Source organism: Nomascus leucogenys, chromosome 11 (assembly GCF_006542625.1).
Source record: "Nomascus leucogenys isolate Asia chromosome 11, Asia_NLE_v1, whole genome shotgun sequence".
Taxonomy (NCBI): Eukaryota; Metazoa; Chordata; class Mammalia; order Primates; family Hylobatidae; genus Nomascus; species Nomascus leucogenys.
In genome coordinates, this window is record NC_044391.1 from 21,155,506 (window position 1) to 21,182,960 (window position 27,455).

General features: G+C 37.9%; 2 protein-coding genes across 2 annotated transcripts in view; both read left to right on the top strand.

Annotated features, from left to right (window-relative positions):
- CDK14 (cyclin dependent kinase 14) overlaps positions 1 to 27,455 on the top strand; it is a 600,472-nt gene that overhangs the window by 32,672 nt on the left and 540,345 nt on the right. The window lies entirely within an intron of this gene.
- Positions 2,998 to 3,500, top strand: LOC100602983 (Golgi apparatus membrane protein TVP23 homolog B-like). The gene is given in 2 exon segments (XM_030822055.1): positions 2,998 to 3,065; positions 3,107 to 3,500. Coding segments are annotated over 2 exon segments (462 nt in total).

Below are 27,455 nucleotides of genomic sequence, written 5' to 3' on the forward strand. Positions count from 1 at the left end.
CTTAAGAAGAGAGAGAGACAGAAAGAGAGAGAGATTGATTTGATGCAGTAGGTCTGAGATGAAAGTTTGCATTTTTCACAGACTCTCAGGTAATGTTGATGCCCCTGGTCCAGAGACCACATAGAGATCTAGTATATGATAGTAAAATGCTGCTGTCTTATACCAGCCTGCAGCAAAGACATTAAAAAAAATGTAGTGAGGTTTTCCACCAAGCTAAAAGTACTTTTTTGTTTTATATATTTTTTTAAAATTCAGAGATGATTTCATTACTGCCTCTTGCTACTACAGTGGTTACAAATGCTAGTTATTTTTAAATGACCTTTCATGGCAAAATTATACAGCTGCCAACCCTACTTATGTCTCCAAGTTAATAAAAGAATTTTAGTAGTTCACAAACTCCTCAAGTCTGATGCCACCCCACCATCTAAATTAGCAGTTTATAGCTTTCCTTCATGGCATTTATAGTATTTTGTATTGACCTAATTACTTGGACAGTTGTTTAATGTCACTTTCCCCACTGTGCTCTAAGCTCTTGCTCTGTATTTTTAATCACTTTGTCCCTAGTGTCTCACTAGCACTGGGTCTGTTGTCTGTCTGTCCCTAGTCAATACTTTTAGGATGGCTTTATTCAGTGGGTCTCAGTAGGAGTGGTACTGCCCCCTAATGGAGTGTTTTGGAAATTGATGGGAACTACTGGTTGTCCCAAAGAATAAAGTATGCTACTGCTGTTTGGTGGGCAGGGGTTAAAGGGTGCTAGACATTCTGTAGTGTACAGAACAGCTAACTAAGTGAATGCATATTTGATGCATTTTGCAAAATCTTTGAATGTCCCCGTTGGAGATTCAGCTGATGAAAAACGTATTTGTAATTACCTAAACCAAAAACCTAACTCGGCTGGGTGTGGTGGCTCACCCCTGTAATCTCAGGACGTTGGGAGGCCGAGGTGGGTGGATCAGTTGAGGCCAGTAGTTGGAGACAAGCCTGGCCAACATGGCGAAACCCCATTTCTATTAAAAATACAAAAATTAGCCAGGCGTGGTGGCATGCGCCTGTAATCACATCTGCTTGGGAGGCTGAGGCACAAGAATCACTTAAGCCTGGGAGGCAGAGGTTGCAGTGAGCCAAGATAGCGGCCAAGATAGCACTATTGCACTCCAGCCTGGGCAACAGAACGAGACATTGTCTCAAAAAACAAAAAACCACACACAAAAACACAAAAAACAAAACAAAAACCCAACTCCATTTAACATTTAAAGACAATTATATTTATGTATGTCCAGTTTTAATACACATACAGTCATGCATCACTAATGATGGGGGCACATTCTGAGAAATGTGTCACGAGGCAGCTTTTTTGTTGTACAGACATCATAGAGTATATTTACACACACCTAGATGGTATAGCCTATTGCACACCTAAGCTATATGGTATAGCCTATTGTTCCTGGGCTGCCCGTATAGTATGTTACTGTAGGTAGTTGTAACACAATGGTAAGTACTTGTGTATCTAAACATAGGAAAGGTATAGTTAAAATATGATACTATAATCTTATGGGACCAGAATTATACATGAAGTTTTTGTTGACTGAAATGTCGTTATGCAACACATGACTGTATTCTGAAATTTTCAGAAATGCAGCTGCTGAGTACTTCAAAAGTTGTACTTTGATTTATTAGCAACATTACAAAGTAATGTCTACCATTCTGGCAAATCCCATCCGTAGTAGCAGTGATGTTTGTGGTATTTGAATTATTATATATACAACTGCACTAATACACGTTTGTAGGAAATATGATGGTTATGTATATGTGTGTGTGTACATACAAATTTAGCCCTTATTCTAAATTATCCAATAAAAATTGTTGAGAATATTCAGGTGAATGTTTTTTACTTTTTTAAAATCCAAATTTACCCATTAAAAGTAGTTGCAAGCATCTTACTACATCATTAAACCATTTGGTGGTGTTATCTCTGAGTATTTACATCTTGGTGTGTATGTGTGTGTGTGTACCTAAATCACACATATGAAAGACAATAAAAGTTAATCTCTTTTATTTTCTTTTTATATTACATTTTGGACTTTATGTTGTTTTTCTTTCTCTGTGTACATACTGTCTCTGTGTATTACAAACATTTGCTATCAAAAGGTGGTGGTACTCTGATAGGATTCAGAATCCCCCTTCTCATGGAAGCAGCATAGAATCAAGGATTTATGCCTTCTAGTCTTGGTTTATTTCTCTAAGCTGCTCACATAACTTTTCTGAATTTGTTGGGTGATCTACATTATCACTGATAAGGTAAGTCATGATGTGATAAGTCACAGTAGATGTTTCATGAATGACTGGACATGTGGAAAATGCCTTGCTTACATGGTGACTCTTACCCAGGGCTCCTCAGAAAGGCAAACTGTCCACCTGAGACCCACTGTTCCGCTTCACTTGCATTTTCATTTAGGGAGAGCAGACCACCTTGGAGGAAGGGATTTGGCTAATGATAAGGTATGAGGTAGAGTGGGGAATTATGGTAGTGGTGGGGTAGTATTAATGAGTGAATAAAAGCAGAGTATGTTTTACCTTTCTGGGAAGCAGTTAAGATCCTTAGACTAGGGGCCACTATTGTAAGGATTTTTTGACAGTTCCATGTTTATCTGTTTCTTAGTGATTAACAACCAAACCCATGAAGACTTATAGACTGGGGAAACTTTTGTGTCTTGTTCAGCAGTTGGTTTGGAGTGGACCACAAAGCTCAGAGGCAAAAGAGTAGTGCACAGTGTACACAGTTGGTGCTAAGAAACGCCCTCGGGGACGGGTTACGAGGTTTCACAGCAGAAAGTCCCTTCAAGCACGTGATTTTAGTCTGCCTAGATCTGGCTAGAGTGTTGCTCATTAATTGGAACTAGAAAGATACAGGAAGCTCAAGGGTAAGTGGCACTGGAAAAAGGTCACTGAAGGTGAATTCATTTGAGATGAAGATGAAGGGACTAGCGCATGGCTGCCATGTTGCAGCAGGACAGTAATGATGACACTGAAGATGTTTCACCCTTCAATGCAGAAGAGAAGACAACTTAATAGACCAAAAATGCTTCTCAGAATAGGGGATTAAAAACAATAGACCAAAAAAAATTAGATACCCAATAGCATAATTTTTCTGTTTACTCTTTTGAGACCATGCAGTTATAATCCATCTCTGTGAATTGCTCAGCAGCAGTTATACTGCCTGGATGGTGACAGTTCTCTTGTTGCCATGTGATTTGGGGGCAGTGAAGACTGTCACAGGTAGATTAATGATGGACCTGCATTGGTGGAATCATACTGATGAAGATGAGAAGAACCACTGGGTGTCCAGGAAGAGCCACTGGGAGTGCAGGAAGGCATCCCCTCAAGATAACAAAACTGTCTCAGAGGCTGAATTAAGGATCTTTTGGTTGGGATTTATTGCCTGTTCAGTGCTGTGGGTGGTAATTGCCTTTAGTGCCCTCTTCTTTTTTGGAGTAAAGTGATTGGCATTGGTTATCATGGGTGTGGTGCTGCAAGATGCCAACCTATATGGTTACATCAGGTATAAAGTTGGCAGTAGAAGGAATTTAACTAGCATGGCTATCTTGTACCCTGGAAAGCAGTTTTTAAGACAAAACAGTAAAGCTAATCTGACTTTCAGACTAGAGAGAATGCTCTTATGTCTTTTATTATATTGGGGAATGAAGACATTTTTGACACTGAACCTTTTAGTGCCCAGTCCCTGTTGTAATGAGGAGTGTTGGCTCTATTTTTCCACTTAAAACTTTACTTGTTTAAAAAAAGGAAAATTAATTTTTATATTAGGTTTTTATTTTCTTTCCAGTAGTTGGGACTAGAAAGTATGTTGTCACTAGAAACATTGTGAAAATTTATCTCACAGGCTGGGCGCGGTGGCTCACACCTGTAATTCCAGCCCTTTGGGAAGCCAAGGTGGGCGGATCACCTGAGGTCAGGAGTTCGAGACCAGCCTGGCCAACAGGACGAAACCCCATCTCTACTAAAAATACAAAAATTAGCTGGGTGTAGTGGCACATGCCTGTAGTCTGTAGTCTCAGCTACTCGGGAGACTGAGGCAGGAGAATTGCTTGAATCTGGGAGGTGGAGGTTGCAGTAAGCCGAGATTGTGCTACTGCACTCCAGCCTGGGCGACAAAGCGAGACTCTGTCTCAAAAAAAAAAAAAAATTGTTTTACAGTGTACATAGATATGCACATAGTCATGTAATATCAATATGTCCCAAATTAATGAAAATGTGTTCATTTACGTAAGTATGGAGACTTTTGCATTTTGATTCATAGAACATGAGAGGATGTTAGTCTGTCTCAAAACTGTATGTTTATATATTATTTATGTAGACTATTTTCAGAAGTAAATTTTGCTTCCATGATAAAAGTGAGCATTTTGGCTTGTGTATAAGTTAGAAATAATTATTAATTTTTAATATGTACCTCATGGTAAAATTTCTTAGATATATGCAAACAAGTAAAAACCAAATTTGGGTCAGTGGTGTTAACTAGTTTCTAAAATTTTGTTTATTTGTAACAGTTCATTTACTTAAGGCCCAATAATACAAATGGAATCATCATAGTTTATGTTTAAGGAATACACAGAGATTACTGCTGTTCCATTTATTTTACAGTAAGGATAGGCAAATTTTACTTTGGAGCTTCCTACAAGCTGTTAAGTGGTCCTTGAGCTAATAAAATCTTTTATCTCTAAAAGAGCATTATTCATATGTCATAATGACAGTAATCATTTAAATACTTGGCATAATAAATGCCTAAAAGACATTTTGTTTTATAAATCTTTTTTTCTTGCTATGACGGGTATATTGTAAATCATGCATTTGTATTAATGGTATTTCTTAAAGCAGTAGATGTAACTGTAAACTACATTAATTTACAAACTATTCTAAGCATCCGTAGATGCTGTTGTAGGTACTGTAAACTTTGTTGGAGACTTTAGTCAGCAGATTGTGTTGTGAATATATTTGTACTTTGTTAAAATATTTTAAAAGATGTTTAATTGAATAAGTGTCTTTTTTGGACTAGTAGCTGTGAAGGTATAAAACTTTATATTTGTATAAAACTGCTGTTTATAGAGCAAAAGAAAATGAAGATCAAAAATTTACGGTTAATATGCATAGAAAGTTTAATTAGAATTGAGTCTTTTAAAAAATAAATGGATAATCATCAAAAGAAAGTTTGTCCCAGTGTTTATTTGCAAGTATGTGCTAATTATTAGGAAAAAACAAATGAATTTAGTAAGGTTTTTTGGGGAATAAGTTTTCTGACAGTTTATATGGTAAAACAATACACTATCCTTTGCTTAAGCATAATCATAAAGAGGGTCCATTTTAATTTTTCCATTTTTTTACATTTGATACGCATTTTATTCTCTTTTAAAGTATCTATAAAATTGTAGTTTTCTTCTCCTTGATTATTATGAAGAGGATCCTGAGGGCCTCATTTTTTGTGGTCTTGTTATTTAAGTAGGTTTCCAGAATTACTTTCATCAGTCTCATGGAATATTGTCTATTTTGCGAGATTTGTAGTTGATTTGTTTGCATTTTAATGCCATTGGTGGTAAGGGCAGGCAGGGAGGACTGTTAAAGTGCTAAGCTGATTTTATAAGTGATTGGTTTCCTAGAGAATATTTTTGAATTATGACAACTAAGTTTGGGGATAAATACTTAAATAATGAGTCTCCTTATAAATTCTTTGTGTATTTGGTGGTACCAGTTTGGCAATCAGAATCTTTTCAAGGGCTAAAGTGTGTTTGTTCTCCACAGTTTCTATCACAGGGTCTTGTTCAAGATTAGTTTTCATTAAATGCTTGTTGGATGGAATTAATGACTATTATGAATTTATATTCTTCCATGATTTCATATTTGCAAAGTTTCTCAGAGTCACCCAAGATTGCCATTGTAAAATTTAGTGTAACATCTTTTTTTAAGGTTATACTTTGTAAGGTGACATTTTAATCTAAAATTTAGATCATTGCTGTTAAGTATTTGTTTCAAAGAGAACACTTCGTTCTTTGAAATAGACACTAATTTAAAAAAACACACTGGCTAGCTGTGCAGAGATCTTTCCCTTTAATGTTATGAGCAATTATAAATCAAGACCAAAGAGAGGCCTTGTAAATTGTGAATATTCTGAAAACAATGAAGCATCTTCTTCTGCTTCTAACAAAGATAACACTGGAGTTAATGGAAGTGCCATATGCCTAGGGGAAGATGTCATCAAGACAAACATTTAGTTTGTCAAGGTGACATTTAGACGACTGTAAGCAATATTAATCTAGTCATGAGCTCTTGTCAAGCTTAAGTCTGATTTTAATAAAAAGTAGCTATTTTAGGCTTATTTATATATCACTGTCTAGTATAGCAAGTGATTGGAAGCCATCAAACTTTTAGGGTAAAAATAGAAAAGAACATAAAATTAATCAGCAGTTGGGTATATTTTTACCAAATGCTTAATACAACCTTACTTGGTTATTTGAGTTTGCTTTGACTGCTTTGACCCATCCTATTTCATCATGAATTATTAGAGAAAGTAAGCTCCTTTCTCTACATAGGATACCACTTCTATCCTGTATAGAAAGAGGTGTTAGCAAATGAGGCTTTATGTAATATAACAAGAATTCATTATGCTTAATGAAGGGAGCACAACCATCTCTTAAGATCCTTTATAGCAGGGGTCGCAATCCCTGCGCCACCGAGTGGTACTGTGGCCTGTTAGAAACCGGGCCGCACAGCTGAAGGTGACCAGTGGGCAAGCAAGCATTACTGCCTGAGCTCCGCCTCCTGTCAGACCAGTGGGGGCATTAGATTCTCATAGGATCACGAATCCTATTGTGAACTGAGCATGCAAGGGATCTAGGTTACATGCTGTTTATGAGAATCTAATGCCTGATGATCTGTCACTGTCACACATCCCCAGATGGGACTGTCTATTTGCAGGAAACAAGCTCAGGGCTTCCATTGGTTCTACATTATGGTGAGTTGTATAATTATTTTATTATATATTACAATGTAATATTAATAGAAATAAAGTGCACAATAAATGTATTGCAGTTGAATCATCCCGAAACCAATTCCCACCCCCCCAGCCCCCTGTTTGTGGAAAAATTATCTTCCATGAAACCGGTCCTTGGTGTCAAAAAAGTTGGGGACTGCTGCTCCATAGCAGCTGTCTTCCAACTGGGGAACATGTACACTTAAGGAAACTTTCCAAGAGGTATGTACACCTCAAAAGTTAGAAGGGAGTTGATTTCCAGATCCTTACCTTGTAATGTATTTTTTCTGAAAATTGATATCCCTTGAAAACACACCCATGGTTTGGGTATCTCCTACCTTTTCTTCTGCCATGTCCTTTACTTTTATATTTACTTGTTTATTTATTTATTGTTAAGGCAGTCAAAAGCAGTGGGAGTGGAGAAGGAACAAAGAAATCTGTAATTGGTTGTGATCAATTAGTTGTAAACACCACTGCACTCAGACCAGCCTGCCATATCCTTTTCTGTTTTACAAAAAACCACTCTCCTCCATCTGTAATCTTACCATGGTATATTGACCCAAGGTTTTCAAAGTCCTGATCATCAAAGGACTAGTTTTGATGTCAGGCAAATCTTCAGACTCTTAACTGTCTCCCACCCTGTTAAGCAATTCATTACTAGTGAAATTTTTTCCTTATGTTTAATAACTATCACAGTAAACATGCTTTTTGTTTAATATTAATAATGATAATTAATCTAGAAGAATAATATTAAAGCCTAGAGTTTTGTGGTCACAGGAAATCAAAGCCATTTCAAAATTTTAAAGTATGTATGAAATTTTATGATGCAGAGAAATATGATAGAGTATTTGTAAGTCAGTAAAAGACTTTAAGCATAAATGTATTTATTTCATTAGGTTGAAATTTGGATGGAGAGGAGGAATGAAATACGATTTCAAGGAGGAAAGCATACAATGTAAATTTTAAAAGTCTTGTTAATGTATGTTTTATATGGATCATGGTGGGAATAAAATATGATACTTAGGTTTCTCTGGATACATTTAAAAGAATAATATTAAGAAAGTGAAAAGACAGGCCTCTGTGGTTTGATCTCTTTGAGATCATCAAAGTGTTCTAAAATTAATTTTGTGGATGTTTGGCACAATTCTAAAAAACCGTTGAAAGCCTCTGTGGCTTGTCTTTTCACTTTCTTAATATTATTCTTTCAAAGGTATCCAGAGAAATAAAAATTTTACAAATCACATACCTGATAAGGGACTAGTATCCAGAATATATAAAGAACTCTTACAACTCAATAATAAAAAATTCTTGGCAAAGGATCTGAACAGATGTTTCTTCAAAGAGGATATACAAATGGCCAATAAACATATGAAAAGGTGCTGAACTTTATTAGCCATCAGGGAAATTCAAATCAAAACCATCATGAGCTACCACTTCACAGAGAAATTAAAATCAAAATCATGATGAGCTACCTAGGATGGCCTGAATAAAATAACAAAAACAAAAACAGGTAATTGCAAATGTTGGTGAGGATGTGAATAATTGGAACTCTCATACCCTGGGACTGCAAAATGATTCACCTGCTTTGGAAAACAGTCTGTAGTTCCTCAAATAGTTAAACATAGAATTATGACATGATCCAGTAATTCCACTCCTAAGTATATACCCGAGAGAAATGAAAACATGTGTCGACACAGAAACTTTTGCATGGAAGTACAGAGCAGCATTGTTCATAATAGCCAAAATATGGGAACAATCCCAATGTCCATCATCTGATGAATGGATAAAGTGCAGCATATCTATATAATGAAATGTTACTCATTAATAGAAAGAAATGAAGTACTGACAGATGCTGCAACATGAGTGAACTTTGATAACATTATGCTAAATGAAAAGCTAGTCACAAAGGACCACATATTGTATGATTCTGTTTATATGAAATGTCCAAAATAGGTAAATCTATAGAGACAGAAAGTAGATTAATGGTTGCTTAGGGCCGAGGTGGAAGTAGTGGTGGGGAGGAGATGATGGGGTGGGGTAGGGGATTGACAGCTGCAGCTCTCTTTGAGATCATCAAAGTGTTCTAAAATGGATTTTGTTGATGTTTGGCACAACTCTGTAAATACACTAAATACACTAAAAACCATTTGTATTAGTTCATTTTCACACTGCTGATGAAGATATACCCTAGACTGGGCAATTTACAAAAGAAAAAGGTTTAATGGACTTACAGTTCCACGTGGCTGGGGAGGCCTCACAATCATGGCAGAAGGTGAAAGGCACATCTCACATGGTGGCAGACAAGAGAGAGAGCTTATGCAGGAAAACTCCCATTTTTAAAACCATCAGATCTTGTGAGACTTACTCACTATCACTAGAACAGCAAGGGAAAGACCTGCCTCCCTGATTCAGTTATCTCCCACTGGCTCCCTCCCACAACACGTGGGAATTATGGGAGCTACAAGATGAGATTTGAGTGGGGACAGAGAGCCAAACCATATCACCATTGAACTGTACACTTCAAATGAGTGAATTGTATAGTATGTAAATTATACCTCAAGCTGTTGAGGTAGATAAAGAAATAATGTAATAGTTTCATTTTTAAAAGTCTGTGTTTACAATATGCCAGAAATGACATACTTTGCATTCTCAGATACACATGTGATGAACTGTTGCACATATAACCTTAAACATTTAAAAAAATGCAGTCTTAAATTACCAGTTTTGATGGTTGCATAATATTTCAATAAGTTGATGTGGGATACTTTGCTCATTTTTCTCCTATATAAGTACTTTCTCATATTTTGATGTTTTAAATACGAATTTCTATACCTGCTAATTTTCTTCTTTTGCTACTTTCTTTGGATAAAATTCTGACTGACACTCAGAAAAAATGAATAGATTGCTGAGTTTTTTTTTTAATTAAATTTTTATTTATTTATTTTTTATAGAGACAGTGTTTTGCCATGTTGGCCAGGCTGATTTCAAACTCCTGGCCTCAAGTGATCTGCCTGCCTTGGCCTCCCAAAGTGCTGGTATTACAGGCGTGAGCCACTGTCTGTGCCTAGCATGAATTGGGATTGCTGAGATTTCTTGCCATAGGTATTGCCATGTTACTTTTCTGAAGAGTTGAACCCATTTTTATCATTTACATTTTTTTTACTATTAAGTATATTATTTGTTCTACAGTAAACGTTTAAAGCTGTATTTCTTTGAGTATCTAAGTAAATTATTGTTAAACCTCCATTTGTTTCCTATTACTGCCTTGAGAGTGATGAAAGTTATTTATTAAATGACCTCGTACTGAATACCCACTCTGTCAGAACTTGTGCCAGATACTAGAGACTGGAGATGCAAAGTGAGAAAGGCTTAGTTTCGCACTCAGAAAATTTCCACATCTCGTGGGGAAATAATTACAGTAGGTAACATGAAGGCTTCAAGTATAAAAAGGTGTTTGAGGAGGTACCTGGAGGATGTGGCCAGCATAGGAGGGGAGGTGATATATATGTACAGCTCAAAAGATGAGCAGACCTTTGCTTGGAGGCAAGATGAGGACAAAGAGAGGGGATTCCTGGTGCAGTTACACACACAGCCTCCAAACACTGTGATCTGGGCAAGCAGTTCCCACAGGTTCCCTTTGACTGAAGAGTTGTTGGCTCTTTTGTGTTTCTAATTTATTCATTAGTACATTTGGTTGTTTTCTTTGTTTTTGATAATATGCTCTGCTGTTTGCATTCCATACACATACTAATAGTAATGTTAAATGTCACTTTTAAGACAAATATTTCCTTTCAGTCTGTCCTTTGACTATTTTATTTTTCATCATATTTTTACATTCTGGGATTATGATGATTTGTTTTGATATACACCATATGGAAATTTCTTAATTTATAACATTAAGGATTTAGCTGGTCCAGTAGTAGCAAAGCCTTGTTTCTTAAGGTGGTTTTCCCACTAAGTATGAGAAGAGTTGTAAAATATATGTGGGGCTCTTATTTCTCATGCCAAAGCTCTTTCTGTGTCCAACCACTTTATAATAATACAGCGTGACGTTAACTTGATGGCTGAGTTAGGAAGCCGGATGACAGCTTCTGTTTATTTACCATCTTCTCAGGGTAGAATGGCTTCATTCACTTGATCTGAAGAGCCAAGCCAACAACCCTACTCTGGGCCTCCACAGGTCTGTGGCAGCAGTAAATTGAAAAACCTGTTCACCTCTCAGTGGCCTCAAATTTTTATTGTTTTAGCAATATAGTCGATAGTAAGGAGTGAAAGGATATAAATCAGATGGAAAGAGAATTGATATAGACTGAATTGTGTCTCCTTCAAAATTCATATATTGAAGCCCCAACCTCCAATGTGACTGTATTTGTGGATAAGGCCTTTATGGAAGTAATTAAAATTAAATGAGATCATAAGAGTAGGGCCCTGATCTAATTGGGTTAATGTCCTTATGTTGAAGAGATAACAGAGAACTCTCTCTCCCTCTCCTCCGTGTGAGTATACAGCAAGAAGGTAGACATCTGCAAGCTAGGAAAAGGGTCCTGACCAGGAACCAAACCCTGATGGACCTTGATCTTGGACTTTCCGGTCCCCAAAACTAAGAAAATCAGTTTCGGTTGTTTAAGTCAGCCAGTCCATGGTATTTTATTATTGCAGCCTGAGCAGACGAAAACAGACATAATGATAATAACCAAAACAATTATTTATTACCTAACATATATCCATTTTGGATTCCCTTAAAGCCAAGTATAAGTTAAGTCATATCTCTATCTCCATTTTCCTGATGGGTAATCTAATCATTAAGTAACTTCCCTCAGGTCTCAGTGCCGGGAAGGTGAATCTGTGGATCCTTGTTGAGCTTATGTCTAATTTAGGTAACAGCTCTATGTAATTCATTTATATATTTTAGAGGAAAAGAGACTCAACAGCAACCACAAGTAGACTACAAACTCCTGCACCAATATGTTTGGGAAACTCACATCCTCTTCTTAGTGGATGTGCATTTAATATTCAAGACTCTGTGAAATCCTACACTGAAGAAACCTGTTTAACTTTACTTTCTCAGAATACTTCCTAGGGGCATCTCTGGTGATACCATGGGTAACAGTGTTTCTTGGACATCATTTTGGGAAGTGCAGCCCAGAGTGGTCATTAGATTCCTGCACTCGCCACTATAGGCCTATTCAATTTAAAACATACTTAAATGTTGATGAGCATGCATGCTTATTACAATTTATTGAACTAAAAAATGTAATGAGAATATACATTTATGTTACTTCAAGAAATTCAGTTGAGTTTAGCTTTTCTTTTTGCATAAAGATTAGACAAAACCTTAAGGTAGATGGTTATGAATTTTAGACATTTTACCGCTAAGAAAGTAGATGGCTCTATAAAAGTAAGCTTTTTTATTATTATTTTAGTGAGCACTAAATGTGGCATGCATTTCTGTAGGGCAGAAAGGATGAGAGTTCCAGTCTCATGGAATTTACATTGTATAGAGATGTGGAGATTAAGGGTTACATGTGTTCTTCTCAACATGTTTATATATGTATATATATTTTACAAATTATTATAGTTGGAAGGTTTTTTGCACATTCTGGCCTTGGCCACTTGGTATTTTCTTCATAAATACATCCTGAGTTTTTTTCAGGTATTAACATTTTGATTATGGAAACGGATTTTGGGCCTATGCTTGGCTTACAGTGTTTCAGTCCACAAATGAATCTTATTTTTAATTATTAAATGAATGATTTCTCTTTAAATAACCTTAAAATGATTTAAAATCTCTAAAGAGACTTGTTTTATCCTTTTTTTCCCCCTGTAACTCAAAAGCAGTTTTAAAAATCTACACATTTGCCAGGTTTGAATTGAAAACATTTGAGCATCTGAGTGACAAGGTGTTGGTGAAGTTATTTGACGGTTTTTTTCTTTACTCTCATGGTAACATCACTTAAACAATTTATAAGAAAAATCCTGGGTATTTTCCTCCTTTTTTTTTAGAGATGAGATCTCACTCTGTCATCAGTCTTTTAAAAGTAGGTCCTACTACATACTTGATAACAGTTAAAATGAATGTTTTTAGACAGTTATAATTTATTTATAGTTAGATGAACCAAACAGCCTTTAACTTCTGTTGCTAAAGCAAGCCCACTTCAAGATACAAAAGATCTTCCATCTTTAACACATTGGCCAAAGGAGAAAAAGAGAAAAAAGAACGTTGAAAGTGTGTTGTCCTACTTCATTTTCCCTTCTGTGTCACACACAGTGAGAATAATTAACAGCCACTTAGTAGATTTCTTTTAAGCAGGTCACTGATCTGGGAAGTGCTCACTTAGTCTCAGAAAGGGTTTGGTCAGTGGAGAAGAAAATCACAACTAACATTTATGGGTGGAGTCCGTGGGCAGGAGCAGCAGCTTTTTGACAGCAGTTGTGAGCTCTGGGTAACTCCCACCAATTAATGAAATTAATGCCAACTTCTTTTTATTTCTTTAACCTTGCCACTGTTTGCCTAAACATTCAAAGAAAGGCAGTGGTTCCATCATATTTCTTGATTCACAAAGCTTAAGGGCAGGCAGGAGGATGTTCATCTTATGGAAGCCTCTGGTTGTTGAGTTAGTGGTTTGCATTAAGATGGCAAGAGAAAGCTGTTGTTGCTTAATTAGTGAGAGGCATACTGACAGTGTGAAGGACTTTTTTTTGTTTGTTTGTTTTTTTATTCTGCTGGAGGTGATTTTTAACGGTTCAGCGTGCATGTGAGTATTCTAAGCCCAAAGCCAGACCCTGGTTCCTTTGATGGACTGCTTGCAAATTAGTTGAAAAGTAGCTATAACTTAAGCCTTTATTCTTTTCTCTTGTTCTTTTTCCCCATTAAGCTTTCCCCCTCATTTAAAAAATAAAAATATAATATATGCATATCATACAAAAGAGCATAAAATAAAAAGTTTTCCTCCTGCTCCCAAGTCTCCCAAGTCCTTTTTAGAGATAACTGTGAACAGCATTTTAAAAGCTGCTTCCAGACATTTTCTTTGCCTATAGGTCCCTTCCCCATCTTGGGCTCCACATTAGTGGAGAGTATTTTGTTTTTCTTCTTAGCGATATATATTGAAGACTGTTTTATATCAGCACGTATATAGATCCAACTCATTCTGTTTATAGGTTGCATGCTATTCATTGTATGGATGTACTATAATTTATTTACCCGTTTTTAAAAATTGGTGAACATTTAGGTTGTTTATTGGGTTTTGTTCTTACAAACAGAGATGAATGGATAGTTTTGTTAACAACTAAATATTGAGTCACATATGGTAATATACATTTAAAATTATAATACTATATATATTGCCAAAATTGCCTGATGAACTGACTCACACCCTCATCTGAAATGTCTGTTTTTACACCTTTACCCTTGTTGCGTTTTCTGAAGCTTGCAATCTGGAACATGAAAATTTATGCTTTACTAGTTATTTTAAATTTGCATTACTTTAATTATTAGTGAGGCTGAGCATATTTTCGTTTTATGCTTATAAGCCATTTAAATTCTTTTTTCTTGTGAACTATAGGCTGCTTTCAACACTTAGTTATACCTGATGAGAATTACTGTACAGGTTTGGGAGGACATCCAGAGACTTGTATTGTAGAACCTTCTTAGTGTGTTAGGAACCTTGAAGACGATCTAGTCCCACCTTCCAATTAGTATAAAAAATATTTTTATAACCTCTGTGACTCGTTCTTTGATTATCTGCTTAAATGCTTTCAATATTAGAACAATCTTAGGGGGCCTGATCTTGCTTGGCTTTGCTTGGTTTACAATGTTTTAGTCTATAAATGAATCTCATTTCTAATTATTAAAAGAATGATTTCACTTAAAGTATGTTAAAATGATTTAAAATCTCGAAAGAGACTGGTTAGTTTTATTTTTTTATCTTTTTTTTTTTTCCTCTTGTAACTCAAAAGCAGTTTTGAGTGAAGGTGTTGGTAAAGTTGTTTGGTGAGTTAAAACTTCGTGGGCGACTAATTCCTCTTTTGGCTTTAGTTGACAGAAATTTCAAGATACGTTAAAAGAGTATTTGAATAGATAGGGAAGGTGGGAGCAGCTGAACTCTTTAAATAAATTGCTACATTAAGCCAGGTGCAGTAGCTCATGCCTGTAATCCCAATTACTTGGGAGGCTGAGGCTGGATGATCACTTGAGCCCAGGAGTTCGAGGCTGCAGTGAGCTACGATTGCACCACTGCACTCCAGCCGGGACAACAGAGTGAGATCCTGTATCTTAAAAAATAGATAATAAATAAATACATGACATTTATGAAGCGAGAAGATTGTTTCCAGTCCAATCAGGGGATCAGGAGCAATGCATGTTTAGTGAATCTTGTCCTTTTGACTAAGAATGAGAGAATTTATAATTAAGGAGGGTCCTTTGAGGGTATGTTAGTTATCTATTGCTGCATAATAAATTACTCCTAAACTTCATGCCTTAGTGCCTAAACAACAATACACATCTGTTCTCTCACAGAGTTTCTGTGGGTTAGCAATTTGGGAGCAACCTAGCTGGGTGGTTTAGGCTCTGGGTGTCTTGGAGGTTGCGGTCAAGATGGTGGTTGGAGCTGCATTCATTTGAAGACTTGACTGGGCCACGAGGGTCTGCTTGCACAGTGCCTCACTCACATGACTGTTGGCAGAAGGTTAAGGAATGAGGTTCCTTGCCTCATGGACCTCTCTGTAGGGTTGCCTGAGTGTCTTCACTTTCTGGTGGCTGGCGTTTTCTAGAGTGAGTAATCCAAGCAAGAGCAAAATGGAAGCCCTCATGTCTTTTAAGACCTCAGAAGTCACACATTGTAATTTCTGTAATATCCTATTGCAGGTGCAGTATCCACACAGGTCAGTCCTATTGGTGTGGGAGGGGACTACACAGAAGAGTGAATACTAGGAGGCAAGGATCAGTGGGGACTTTCTAGAGAATGACTACCTTCTGGCCCCTAGAGATTCAGATCTCACCCACCTGCAAAACAAAACATACTCACTTCTCTCAGGGCCCCCAAACCTCATCCCAGCACTGAGCCCAACTCTGTGAAGGAGAATTCAAGGATATTTAAGCAGATTTGGGGAAGCTAGGAATCTATTAAGAATTTTCCTTTGTTGGAAGAAATGTTGGATTTGGGCAGTGTTTTGAATTATAAAAGCATTTCTTTATGCCCTATCCTATGAAACTTCTGGCCCAAATAAATAGGAAATAGATTTATAATCCTGACAGAGGAATGGTGTTCTAGTGAAATATTCCAACTTATTTTTATTCAGGAAAGCTTCATAGCATTTACTAGTTCTCAAATATGAGGGTTAGGTTCTTGGAAAACCCATACTGGAGAGTTCTCAGTTGAGGGACTTGAAACCTAATAGGGAAAATATGGATAGCAAACTGTGCTGGATATTTAATTGTGGTTTCAACTTCAGTCTCTCCATTTTATACTTTGTTTTGTGAGGCTAGGGTTGGAACTCTGTAAATTATGTTTCCCAGATTCACTGGATTTCCAGTTTATTCCTGGCAGTAGGAGACACTGGTGGAGAACTGAAATGCAGGAGGGAGAGAAAGGACTTTGCTGTTCTCAGCTCCTGTCACTATTTCTCATAGAGTCAGCAACAGCTCTAGCCTATAGTTTCTTCCTTCCTTTCTTTCTTTCTTTCTTTCTTTCTTTCTTTCTTTCTTTCTTTCTCTCTCTCTCTCTCTCTCTCTCTCTCTCTCTGTCTCTCTCTCTTTCTTACAGCTTAAGTCCTAGGGTATGTGTGCACAACATGCAGGTTTGTTACATAGGTGTACATGTGCATGTTGGTTTGCTGCATCCATTGACTCGTCATTTACATTAGGTATTTCTCCTAATGCTATCCCTCCCCCTGCACCCTATCCCACAACATGCCCTGGTGAGTGATGTTCCCCACCCTGTGTCCAAGTGTTCTCATTGTTCAGTTCCCACCTGTGAGTGAGAACATGCGGTGTTTGGTTTTCTGTCCTTGTGATAGTTTGCTGAGAATGATGGTTTCCAGCTTCATCCATGCCCCTGCAAAGGACATGAACTCATCCTTTTTTATGGCTGCATAGTATTCCATGGTGTATATGTGCCACATTTTCTTAATCCAGGCTATCATTGATGGACATTTGGGTTGGTTCCAAGTCTTTGCTATTGTGAAAAGTGCTGCAGTAAACATACTTGTGCATGTGTCTTTATAGTAGCATGATTTATAATCCTTTGGGTATATACCCAGTAATGAGATCGCTGGGTCAAATGGTATTTCTAGTTCTAGATCCTTGAGGAATCACCACACTGTCTTCCACAATGGTTGAACTAATTTACACTCCCACCAACAGTGTAAAAGTCTACTTACTTCTCCACAGCCTCTCCAGCATCTGTTGTTTCCTGACATTTTAATGATCACCATTCTAACTGGCGTGAGATGGTATCTCATTGTGGTTTTGATTTGCATTTCTCTGATGACCAGTGAAGATGAGCATTCTTTCATGTGTCTGTTGGCTGCATAATGTCTTCTTTTGAGAAGTGTCTGTTCATATCCTTTGCCCACTTTTTGATGGGGTCGTTTGTTTTTTTCTTGTAAATTTGTTTAAGTTCTTTGTAGATTCTGGATATTAGCCCTTTGTCAGATGGGTAGATTGCAAAATTTTTCTCCCATTCTGCAGGTTGCCTTTTCACTCTGATGGTAGTTTCTTTTGCTGTGCAGAAGCTCTTTAGTTTAATTAGATCCCATTTGTCAATTTTGGCTTTTGTTGCCATTGCTTTGGTGTTTTAGTCATGAAGTCTTTGCCTAGGCCTATGTCCTGAATGGTATTGCCTAGGTTTTCTTCTAGGATTTTTATGATTTTAGGTCTAACAGTTAAGTCTTTAATCCATCTTGAATTAATTTTTGTATAAGGTGTAAGGAAGGGATCCAGTTTTAGCTTTCTACATATGGCTAGCCAGTTCTCCCAACACCATTTATTAAATAGGGAATCCTTTCCCTGTTGCTTATTTTTGTCAGATTTGTCAAAGATCAAATCGTTGTAGATGTGTGGTGTTATTTCTGAGGGCTCTGTTGTGTTCCATTGGTCTATATATCTGTTTTGGTACCACTACTATGCTGTTTTGTTACTGTAGCCTTGTAGTATAGTTGTGTATTGTGATGCCTCCAGCTTTGTTCTTTTGCCTTAGGATTGTCTTGGCAATGCGGGCTCTTTTTTTGGTTCTGTATGAACTTTAAAGTAGTTTTTTCCAATTCTGTGAAGAAAGTCATTGGTAGCTTGATGGGGATGGCATTGAATCTACAAATTACCTTGGGCAGTATGGCCATTTTCATGATATTGATTCTTCCTATCCATGAGCATGGAATGTTCTTCCATTTGTTTGTGTCCTCTTTTATTTCATTGAGCAGTGGTTTGTAGTTCTCCTTGGAGAGGTCCTTCACATCCCTTGTAAGTTGGATTCCTAGGTATTTTATTCTCTTACTAGCAGTTGTGAATGGGAGTTCACTCATGATTTGTCTAGCCTATAGTTTCTTTAGGAACTCACTGTGCCAACTTTACTATGGCTCCTAACCAAGATCTAAGTGGCAGTTACACTGTATGCCCCATCCGCGATTCCCCCAGCTCCACTTAAAGTTCTAGTACTGATTCCTCCTTTGAGCACCCAGATTCTGGTAACTCTCCCTTTGTGTTTTTTCAGCCCTAAGGTTGGTTGCTGCTTCTAGCAGTTACTAATATTGGGGTTGCCTCTGTGACCTCTTTTTATTTTTTTAAGTCTCTTAACACCTGTATAATCAGCTTCCTGTATTAAATTCCTTCCATTTAAAATACATAATGTGTGAGGTTTCTGCTTTCCCACTGAGTGGAACCGTTATTAAGGTTTCTGGATATGTCACCCCTCACAATTACAGTGACATATTTGTAGTTAATTTTTCTTTCTTGCCAGGTGACAGTCATACCAAGAGGCCACTGTCTTCTCCATCTGGTCCTTTGTTCAAATGTTTTTTAAATTTTTTTATTAATTTTTTTTGCACACAAAACAATAAACATTTTCTAAAAATACATACAAACAAAAAGATGCATATCAAACATATTAGGAAGGTTGCACATGGGAAGATGGGGAATAGAAATGGGGGGTGGGAATTAAAGAAAATAAATGAGAGAGGGACTTTGTATGGATCAATGATAATAACTCAATCCTCTATTTGGCAAAGAAGAAGGAGCAGGAAGAGGAAGAAAAAGAAAGTGGGATAAAGGATCAGAAGGGAGGAAAATAGAAAAAATTAGAGTATGACTCCAGGGTAGACCTGTTTTGTTGTCGCTGGGTTGGTTGGTTGGTTTGTCTGTTGTATTTTTCATATGTTTTGCCATGTTGGCCAGGCTGGTCTCGAACTCCTAGCCTCAAGTGATCAACCTGCCTCGGCCTCCCAGAGTGCTGGGACTACAGGCGTGAGCCACCATGTCCAGCACCCACATTGCATCTGGCCTCCGTGGTAGACCTCCCAGACAGGGCGGCCGAGCAGAGGTGCTTCCCACATCCCAGACAGGGCAGCCGGGCAGAGGCGCTCCTCACTTCCCAGATGGGGCAGCCGGGCAGAGATGCTCCTCACTTCCTAGATGGAGTGGCGGCCGGGCAGAGGTGCTCCTCACATCCCAGACGATGGGCGGCCGGGCAGAGGCGCTCCTCACTTCCCAGATGGGGCGGCCAGGCAGAGACGCTCCTCACTTCCTAGACAGGGTGGCAGCCAGGCAGAGGCGCTCCTCACTTCCCAGACGGGGCGGCCGGGCAGAGGCACTCCTCACCTCCTAGACGGGGCGGCCAGGCAGAGGCGCTCCTCACATCCCAGACGATGGGCGGCCAGGCAGAGGCGCTCCTCACCTCTCAGACGGGGCAGCCGGGCAGAGGTGCTCCTCACGTCCCAGACGATGGGCGGCTGGGCAGAGGTGCTTCTCACTTCTTCCTAGACGGGGCGGCCGTGTTCAAATGTTTAGTGATTTTTTTTTTTCATTTTTTAATGCTCATAGCCATTGACTTCATTTCATGAATCTGGCCTCTTAGAGCAGGCCTCCAGGATCCTAATTCCTTAGTCCGCAGTGGTCCTAGACATCCAGATTATCTGGGATGTTGAGTAGTTTGGTTCAATCTATTTAATACAAGTACTTATTCCTATGTATTTTCCAATACAAAGGAGCATACACTGTGTAATTTTGGCTCTACCAGTTCCTGCCTGCCTGAGTGCCTGCTCTTTGAGCCTCCTTTACACACTTCCCAGTGGCCTCCATCCTTACAGACACTGCTCACCAGTGGGCACTTGCAGGACCAGCACTTACTTCCCCTCATCTTTCTTTATTTTTCCCAAGACTTTTACTACTGCTCTGTCATCTGCTTTGTTTCCCTTTTCTATTTCCAAACCCTAATTCCCTCTTTTTCTTATTATCCCCGATTGGAGTGACTGATAGTTTGTGTATATTAAAATTTGAAGCACTTGCTGAGAAGGTATATCTGCTGAATTACTTGAATTTTACATAAGGAGAACCTCCTGCATGAGGAAGCATAATTATATCAACTTATGAATCAAATGAACATTTTATAGACCAGGGGAAAATAGCTAGTGATTTAATTAATGGTACTTTTGTTCTTCAGGTTAATAAATTCATTAAGCCTTTCTACTTTTATTAGAGGAGTTACTTTGTTTCTTTAGTAAACATTTATTGTGTTGCCATGTTTACATATGCTGCTAGAAGCAACAACCAACCTTAGGGCTGAAGAAACACAAAGGGAGATGTGGAGTTACCAGAATCTGGGTGCTCAAAGGAGGGATCGGTACTAGAACTTTAAGTGGAGCTGGGGTAATGGGGGGTGGGGCTCTATATCAGGTAGGTGCATTGAGGGATAGCAAAGGAGTAAAATGACCCAGCTCTTGCCTACCTTGAAAGACTTTGCTCTGTACTTGGGATATAGAAAATGTACATTAAATAGTGAAGGGACCAAAATAAGTGTGAGATGATGTGCTAGAAATAAGTATGTGTTGTGGGGCAGATAATAATGGTACTTCCTGTACACGGGCACTGAGCACTTTATTGATGTTGTCTTCTTTAATCCTTACAATTCTGAAATAGTTACTCTAGTTGGTTGTAATTTGTAAGTGATAAACCTGAGGCTTAAAGGTTAAATCATTTGCCCAAAGACACACATCTACAAAGTGACGGAAGGTAAGATTTAAACCTTAGGTTGGCCTGAGTCTAATGATCATAATAGATAGAAGTGAAGGTTGCATACAGCTGTGTCTTTGCTTGTTTGCATGTGTGTTTTCAAATATGCTAGGTATCTTGTATTTGCTCCCCTGATAGAAATTCTTTTCTTTCCTACTCTGTACCCTGGGTGGCTGACCTGTGTGGGTTACACCAGTGAACACTCTTGCCTTTTGGTTCTAGCCAGGTTTGACCAATGTGAAGAACTCAGAAGATCTGAGGGCAGACTGAGAATGATGTTGGGTGTATATAATTTTGGCTGTACCAGCTCCTGCCCCTGCGTACTCCTTGATTAGGTGTCCTTATACACTGTACACCTCCCATTCCCCCAGCCCCACTTAGGCTTCTAGAACCAATCCCTCCTTTGAGCACCCAGGTTCTGGTAACTCCACAACCCCCCTCTGTTTCTTCAGCTCTAAGGCTAGTAGTTGCTTCTAATAGTTACTAATATTGGAATTACCTCTGTGACCCGTTTTAATTTTTTTCAGTCTATTAACAGCTATATAATTAGATTTATTATTCCCCTAGCTCTTCTCCATTAGATTCCCACCTGTTGACTCCATCTCGCTGTGTCTCCTTCTATCCTTTCCCACTTTTCCTCCTTTCTCTGGATCCTAGGAACCACTCCTTGACCTTTCCAGCACTGAGAGGGGTAACCATTCCTTGTCATGAACACTAACCCTGACCATGACTTTAAAAGTTGTCCCTTGATCAAACTCCATTTGAATGCATCATGCCCAATTTGAGTGTTTTATGGATTTCCTGCTGAGGCAGATTGGTATGCAGAAATTCTTTTATTTATTTATTTATTTTTATTATACTTTAAGTTCTAGGGTACATGTGCACAATGTGCAGGTTTGTTACATATGTATACATGTGCCATGTTGGTTTGCTGCACCCGTTAACTCGTCATTTATGTTAGGTATTCCTCCTAATGCTATCCCTCCCCCCTCCCCCCACCTGTTGACAGGCCCCAGTGTGTGATGTTCCCCACCCTGTGTCCAAGTGTTCTCATTGTTCAATTCCCACCTATGAGTGAGAACATGTGGTGTTTGGTTTTCTGTCTTTGTGATAGTTTGCTCAGAATGATAGTTTCCTGCTTCATCCATGTTCCTACAAAGGACATGAACTCATCCTTTTTTATGGCTGCATAGTATTCCATGGTGTATATGTGCCGCATTTCCTTAATCCAGTCTATCATTGATGGACATTTGGGTTGGTTCCAAGTTTTTGCTATTGTGAATAGTTGGTATGCAGAAATTCTTGTAAGGCATACCTTCTTTCTTCTTCCCTTTCCCACTCCTGTCCTTTCTCAGTATGTTCAATGTTGAGGATAAGAAATAGCTAAAGCATGGTCCCTACCCTGAGGAATTTATAATAAAGATTAAAATTTGATTAATAATAATGGAAATAAAAACTATTAATGTACTTGAGAAGCAGAGTGACAGAGAATCTAGCAAATGAAATTAGTTGATTACTCAGTGGAAAATGCAGACAGCAATTCACAAATCTGTTGCTAATTCTTTCTACCATGTATATTAACTTTGTCCCTTGGCCAGAATTTTGAAAAGTTATTTTCTTTATTTAGCTTAATAAAACAACATCAAGGAGAGTGTAAGTTCTTTTTCAATGTAAAGTGACTGAAACTTTGGTTTTTAGAACTCATCATTTCACTAAAAAATAAGTTCACCATAAGAACTCTCCATTAGATAAAATTCCTGATGGATGTTCCAGGATTTAAGATGCATACGAAGTTTCGGAAGGCCTATCAGTTTTTAAAAAAAATTAATAGGCTTTTTTTGGGTGGGAGGGGGCTCAACTTTCAGTTTCTAGGAAAATTGAGCAGAAAGTACAGAGTTCACGTGTTACTTCTCACTCCCTATTCCAGTTTCCCCTGTTATTAATATTTTGCATAAATATGGTACATTTATTATAATTCATGAACCAAGATTGGCTCACTATTATTAACTAAAGTTCATGGTTTATATTAGGGTTCACTCTGTGTTGTACCGTTCTCTGGGTTTTGACAAATGAATAACATATATTTACCATTACCGTATCACACAGTATAGTTTCACTACCCTAAAAAATTCCCTGTGCTTCACCTGTTATTCATTTCTCCTTCCCTGTCCAGAGCTCCTGCCAACCACTGATCCTTTTACTGTCTCCACAGTTTTGCCTTTTCCAGATGTTATATGGTTGAAGTCAAATAGTCTGTAGCCTTTTCAAACTGGCTTCTTTCACTTAGCAATATACACTTAAGGTTCCTCTATGTCTTTCCATGGCTTGACAGCTCATTTCATTTTATCACTGAGTAGTATTCCATTGTATGGATGTACCATAGTTTGTTTCTCCATTTACGCATTGATGTAACATAGTTTGTTTTTCCATTTACCTATCTTGATTGTTTCCAAGTTTTGGCAATTATGAATAAAGCTTCTGTGAGTATTTTGTGCAGGATTTTGTTTGGATGTAAATTTTGTACTGGTGTCCCAGGATTTAAGATGCATATGAATTTCAAGATGGTCTATTGGTTTAAAAAAAAAACAAACAGCCCGGAAAAATGTGGTTTCTGAAAAGGGGTTTCTTTAAACTAGTCACAGTTAAGGGCAGATACCGACTTCCTTGCCAGACATACTTAGGCTTGATTAATCACTTAGTCACATACTTAAGTATGATCTGAGAATTAGAGTTGAAATACAAACTGAATATCTGACATAAATCAAGTATAAAATTGTTATCTGTTTTATAATTGCACATGAGCAATGTACTCAACCACTTTTATTTCAAATTGAGGACCTAAACACATTACAAATGTCTATCTAGAGTATGAACACTTCTTTGGGATGTTAATATAGCTCTTACTTCCTTTTGAGTAAGCAAAGAGCCATTCTTTCAAGACTTCCTGTGGCCACCAATAATTCTGCCGAGGGGTCTGACATCTTGGGAATTTGCCAACCTTTCATCAGAAACTTTGACTCATGCTGAAACACCCTTCATTTCTAGTGGTCTGTTTCAATCTTCTGGTTCAGTGTTGAGCCAGAACATATAAATTCCCGTCTGAAAACCTAACTTCAGGAAAATCACTTGAACTTTTTTGTGTCTCACTGAGTATGAGGCCTGTCTCTGCAGCCTGGGGATGTTATAAAGGTGGATTAGCCCATGTTTTTAAAGCACTTACAGCTCCCATGGGGAAACCTTTTGCAACTTCCAGGCATAATTACCAGTGTATTCCAGCTGGAATAAGGCAAACAGAGTGCACTCACTTTAAAGCCAAATGCTCATCCTTTTCTTTCAGGGACTCCATTTGGCTTCCTCATATGGGGTATATTAATATGTTGAACGTGAAAGCATTTGAGTTACAATGGGGAATGTTTCACTTATTATTCAACATTTCATCATAAATTTGGACTCGTTATTATTTTGATACCTGAAACTAAATACATCATGCATGGTAGCCCAGAATCTTCCTTAACCTAAATTACAGTGGACTGGTGCTTCTCCTTTTCTTTTTTTCTTTCTTTCTTTCTCTCTCTCTCTCTTTCTTTCTTTCTTTCTTTCTTTCTCCTTCTTCTTCCTTCCTTCCTTCCTTCCTTCCTTCCTTCCTTCCTTCCTTCCTTCCTGTTTCTTTCTTTCCTTTCCTTTTTTTTTTTTTTTTTGACAAAATCTTGCTTTGTCACCCAGGCTGGAGTGCAGTGGAGCGATCTTGGCTCACTGCAACCTCTGCCTCCCAGGTTCAAGCGATTCTTCTGCCTCAGCCTCCTGAGTAGCTGGGACTACAGGCACGTGCCACCACGCCTGGCTAATTTTTGTATTTTTAGTAGAGATGGGGTTTCACCATATTGGCCAGGCTGGTCTTGAACTTCTGACCTTGTGATCTGCCCGCCTTGGCCTCCCAAAGTGCTGGGATTACAGGTGTGAGCCACCGTGCCCCACCTTCTCCTTTTTTCTGAAGACTGTCTAGAGCTTCTTGATCTGGTTGTGCCCACTTAATGGAAGCATTCCAGTCTGCATTATTCTGCATGTAGTTAGAGCATCTTGTGTGACAATAAAAATGAGAAACAACTTTATAGTTTTTTTGCAATTATTTATAAAAATCATAAACATGAAGTTTTTTTAATAACTGAAAAACAGACACAACTAACAATAGTGGAAAAACACAGTCTGTTTCGTAGAAAATGACTTAGGCTAAAATATGACACATCTCACTGCATTTTGAGATTTATGCCTCTCTCTGCTGACACCAACAAGATCGTGTGAACTGGAAGTACTTGCAGAGAAATATTTAAAAATATTTTCTAAAAAATATAATTTATAGATGAAAAATTGATGTCACAAACATTTGGTTGATTAGAAATTCCTGTTTCTCATTTATGTAACTCCTCCCTTTCATTTTTCAATAATAAGAGACTATCATAGTTTTACATTTTGGAGGTGCAAATGGTTTGGACTGTTCAATAGCCCAAATGGTCAAATGGTTTTGGGCTATTGAATAGCCCAAATCATTCACTGTGATAAGGACTTTGAATACAGTTTATTTTTGTTTCCTTGCTTGAAATATATTTTGCAAATATTTTCAGTGGACATTCATCAACTTAGTTCATTCTCCATCTTTTTTTTGCCTTGACAGAGCTCTCAATAGTTGATGCTAAATTTATTAAAGTAGATGTAAAAGTTTGAAGCTGGATGTAAAATTTAGCATGTGATAGTTAATTTTAATATCTTTAGTTTTCTGGCACAGTGTTGGCAGAGATGTTCTAGATCTATATAAATTTATCTTTTGATATTTTTCTAGATCCATGCTGTTGAATGTGGTAGGCACGAGACACCTACGATTTTTAAGCATGTGAAATGTGGCTCATGGGTCTGAGGGACTGAATTTTTAATTTTAATGAATTCAAATAACCGCATATGGGCTAGTGGCTACTCTATTGGACAGCACAGCTCAAGTGAGTCATTTGGTTGCCAAAGGCTTAAACTTTATCTTAATGACCTGGCCGACTTAACAACGACAGCAAAAATAAAAATTTAATGGGCATCTGTTTACTTCATTCTAGGGATATCACAGAATATTTAATTTTTACTATATGCAACAACCCTATAAGCTCCTATTTTACCGTGAGGAGACCAAGGCCCAGTGAGCATAAGTAACTTGATCAAGGTCATAGAGCTAGTCCATATCTTTGCTCCTTCTGTTTTGCCATAAGATCTAATTTTGGTTCAAACTGTAGGATCAATTATTATGTTGAATGCCTCTCAATTTAGATTTGTCTGATGTTTTCTTATGATTAGGTTGAGGTTTCCCAGTATTTTCATCACCCTAAAATGAAACCCTGTGCCTGCTAGCAGTCACTGCTCCTCCCACAACCCCTGGCAACCACTTACCTACTGTCTGTCTCTAAAGATATTCCAGAGATTTCACCTAAATGGAATCACACACCATCTTAGTCTATTTGGGCTAGTGTAACAAAATATCTTAGACTGGGTGACTTATAAACAACAGAAATTTATTTCTCATAGTCCTGGAGGCTGAAAGTTCAAGATCAGGATGCCAGCATGGTTCTGGTGAGGGCCTTCTTCTAGGTTGCACACTTATGAAGTCTTACTGTATACTCAGATGGTAGAAGGGATACTCTGATCTTTTCAGCCCTTTATGAGGGCACTTATTCATAAGGGCTCCACCCTCATGATCTAATCACCTCCCCAAGGCCCACCTCGTAATACCATCATATTGGGGATTAGATTACAACATGTGGATTTTGGAGGGAGGAGCATAAATGTTCAGATCTTAGCATCCACTGTATGGTCTATTGTCACTGTGTTCTTTCATTTGACATGTTTTCAAGGTACATCCTTGTTGTAGCGTGTATCAGTGCTGTCTTTTTGTGGTTTACTAATATTCCATCATATGGATAGGGCACATTTTGTTTATTCATTTGGTTGCTGGAGATATGGGTTGTTATCATTTTTTTTTTTTTTACGGTGAATAGTGCTGCTATAAACACCCATACATAGGTTTTTTTATGGAGAAATAAGGTTTTATTTTGTTTGGGTATATACGTAAGAGTGAAATTGATGTGTCGTATGGTAACTCTAATATGTTTAGCATTTCTGAATCAGGGGTAGTTTCTTTTTGATAAATGCGATTGGTTCTTCATTCCT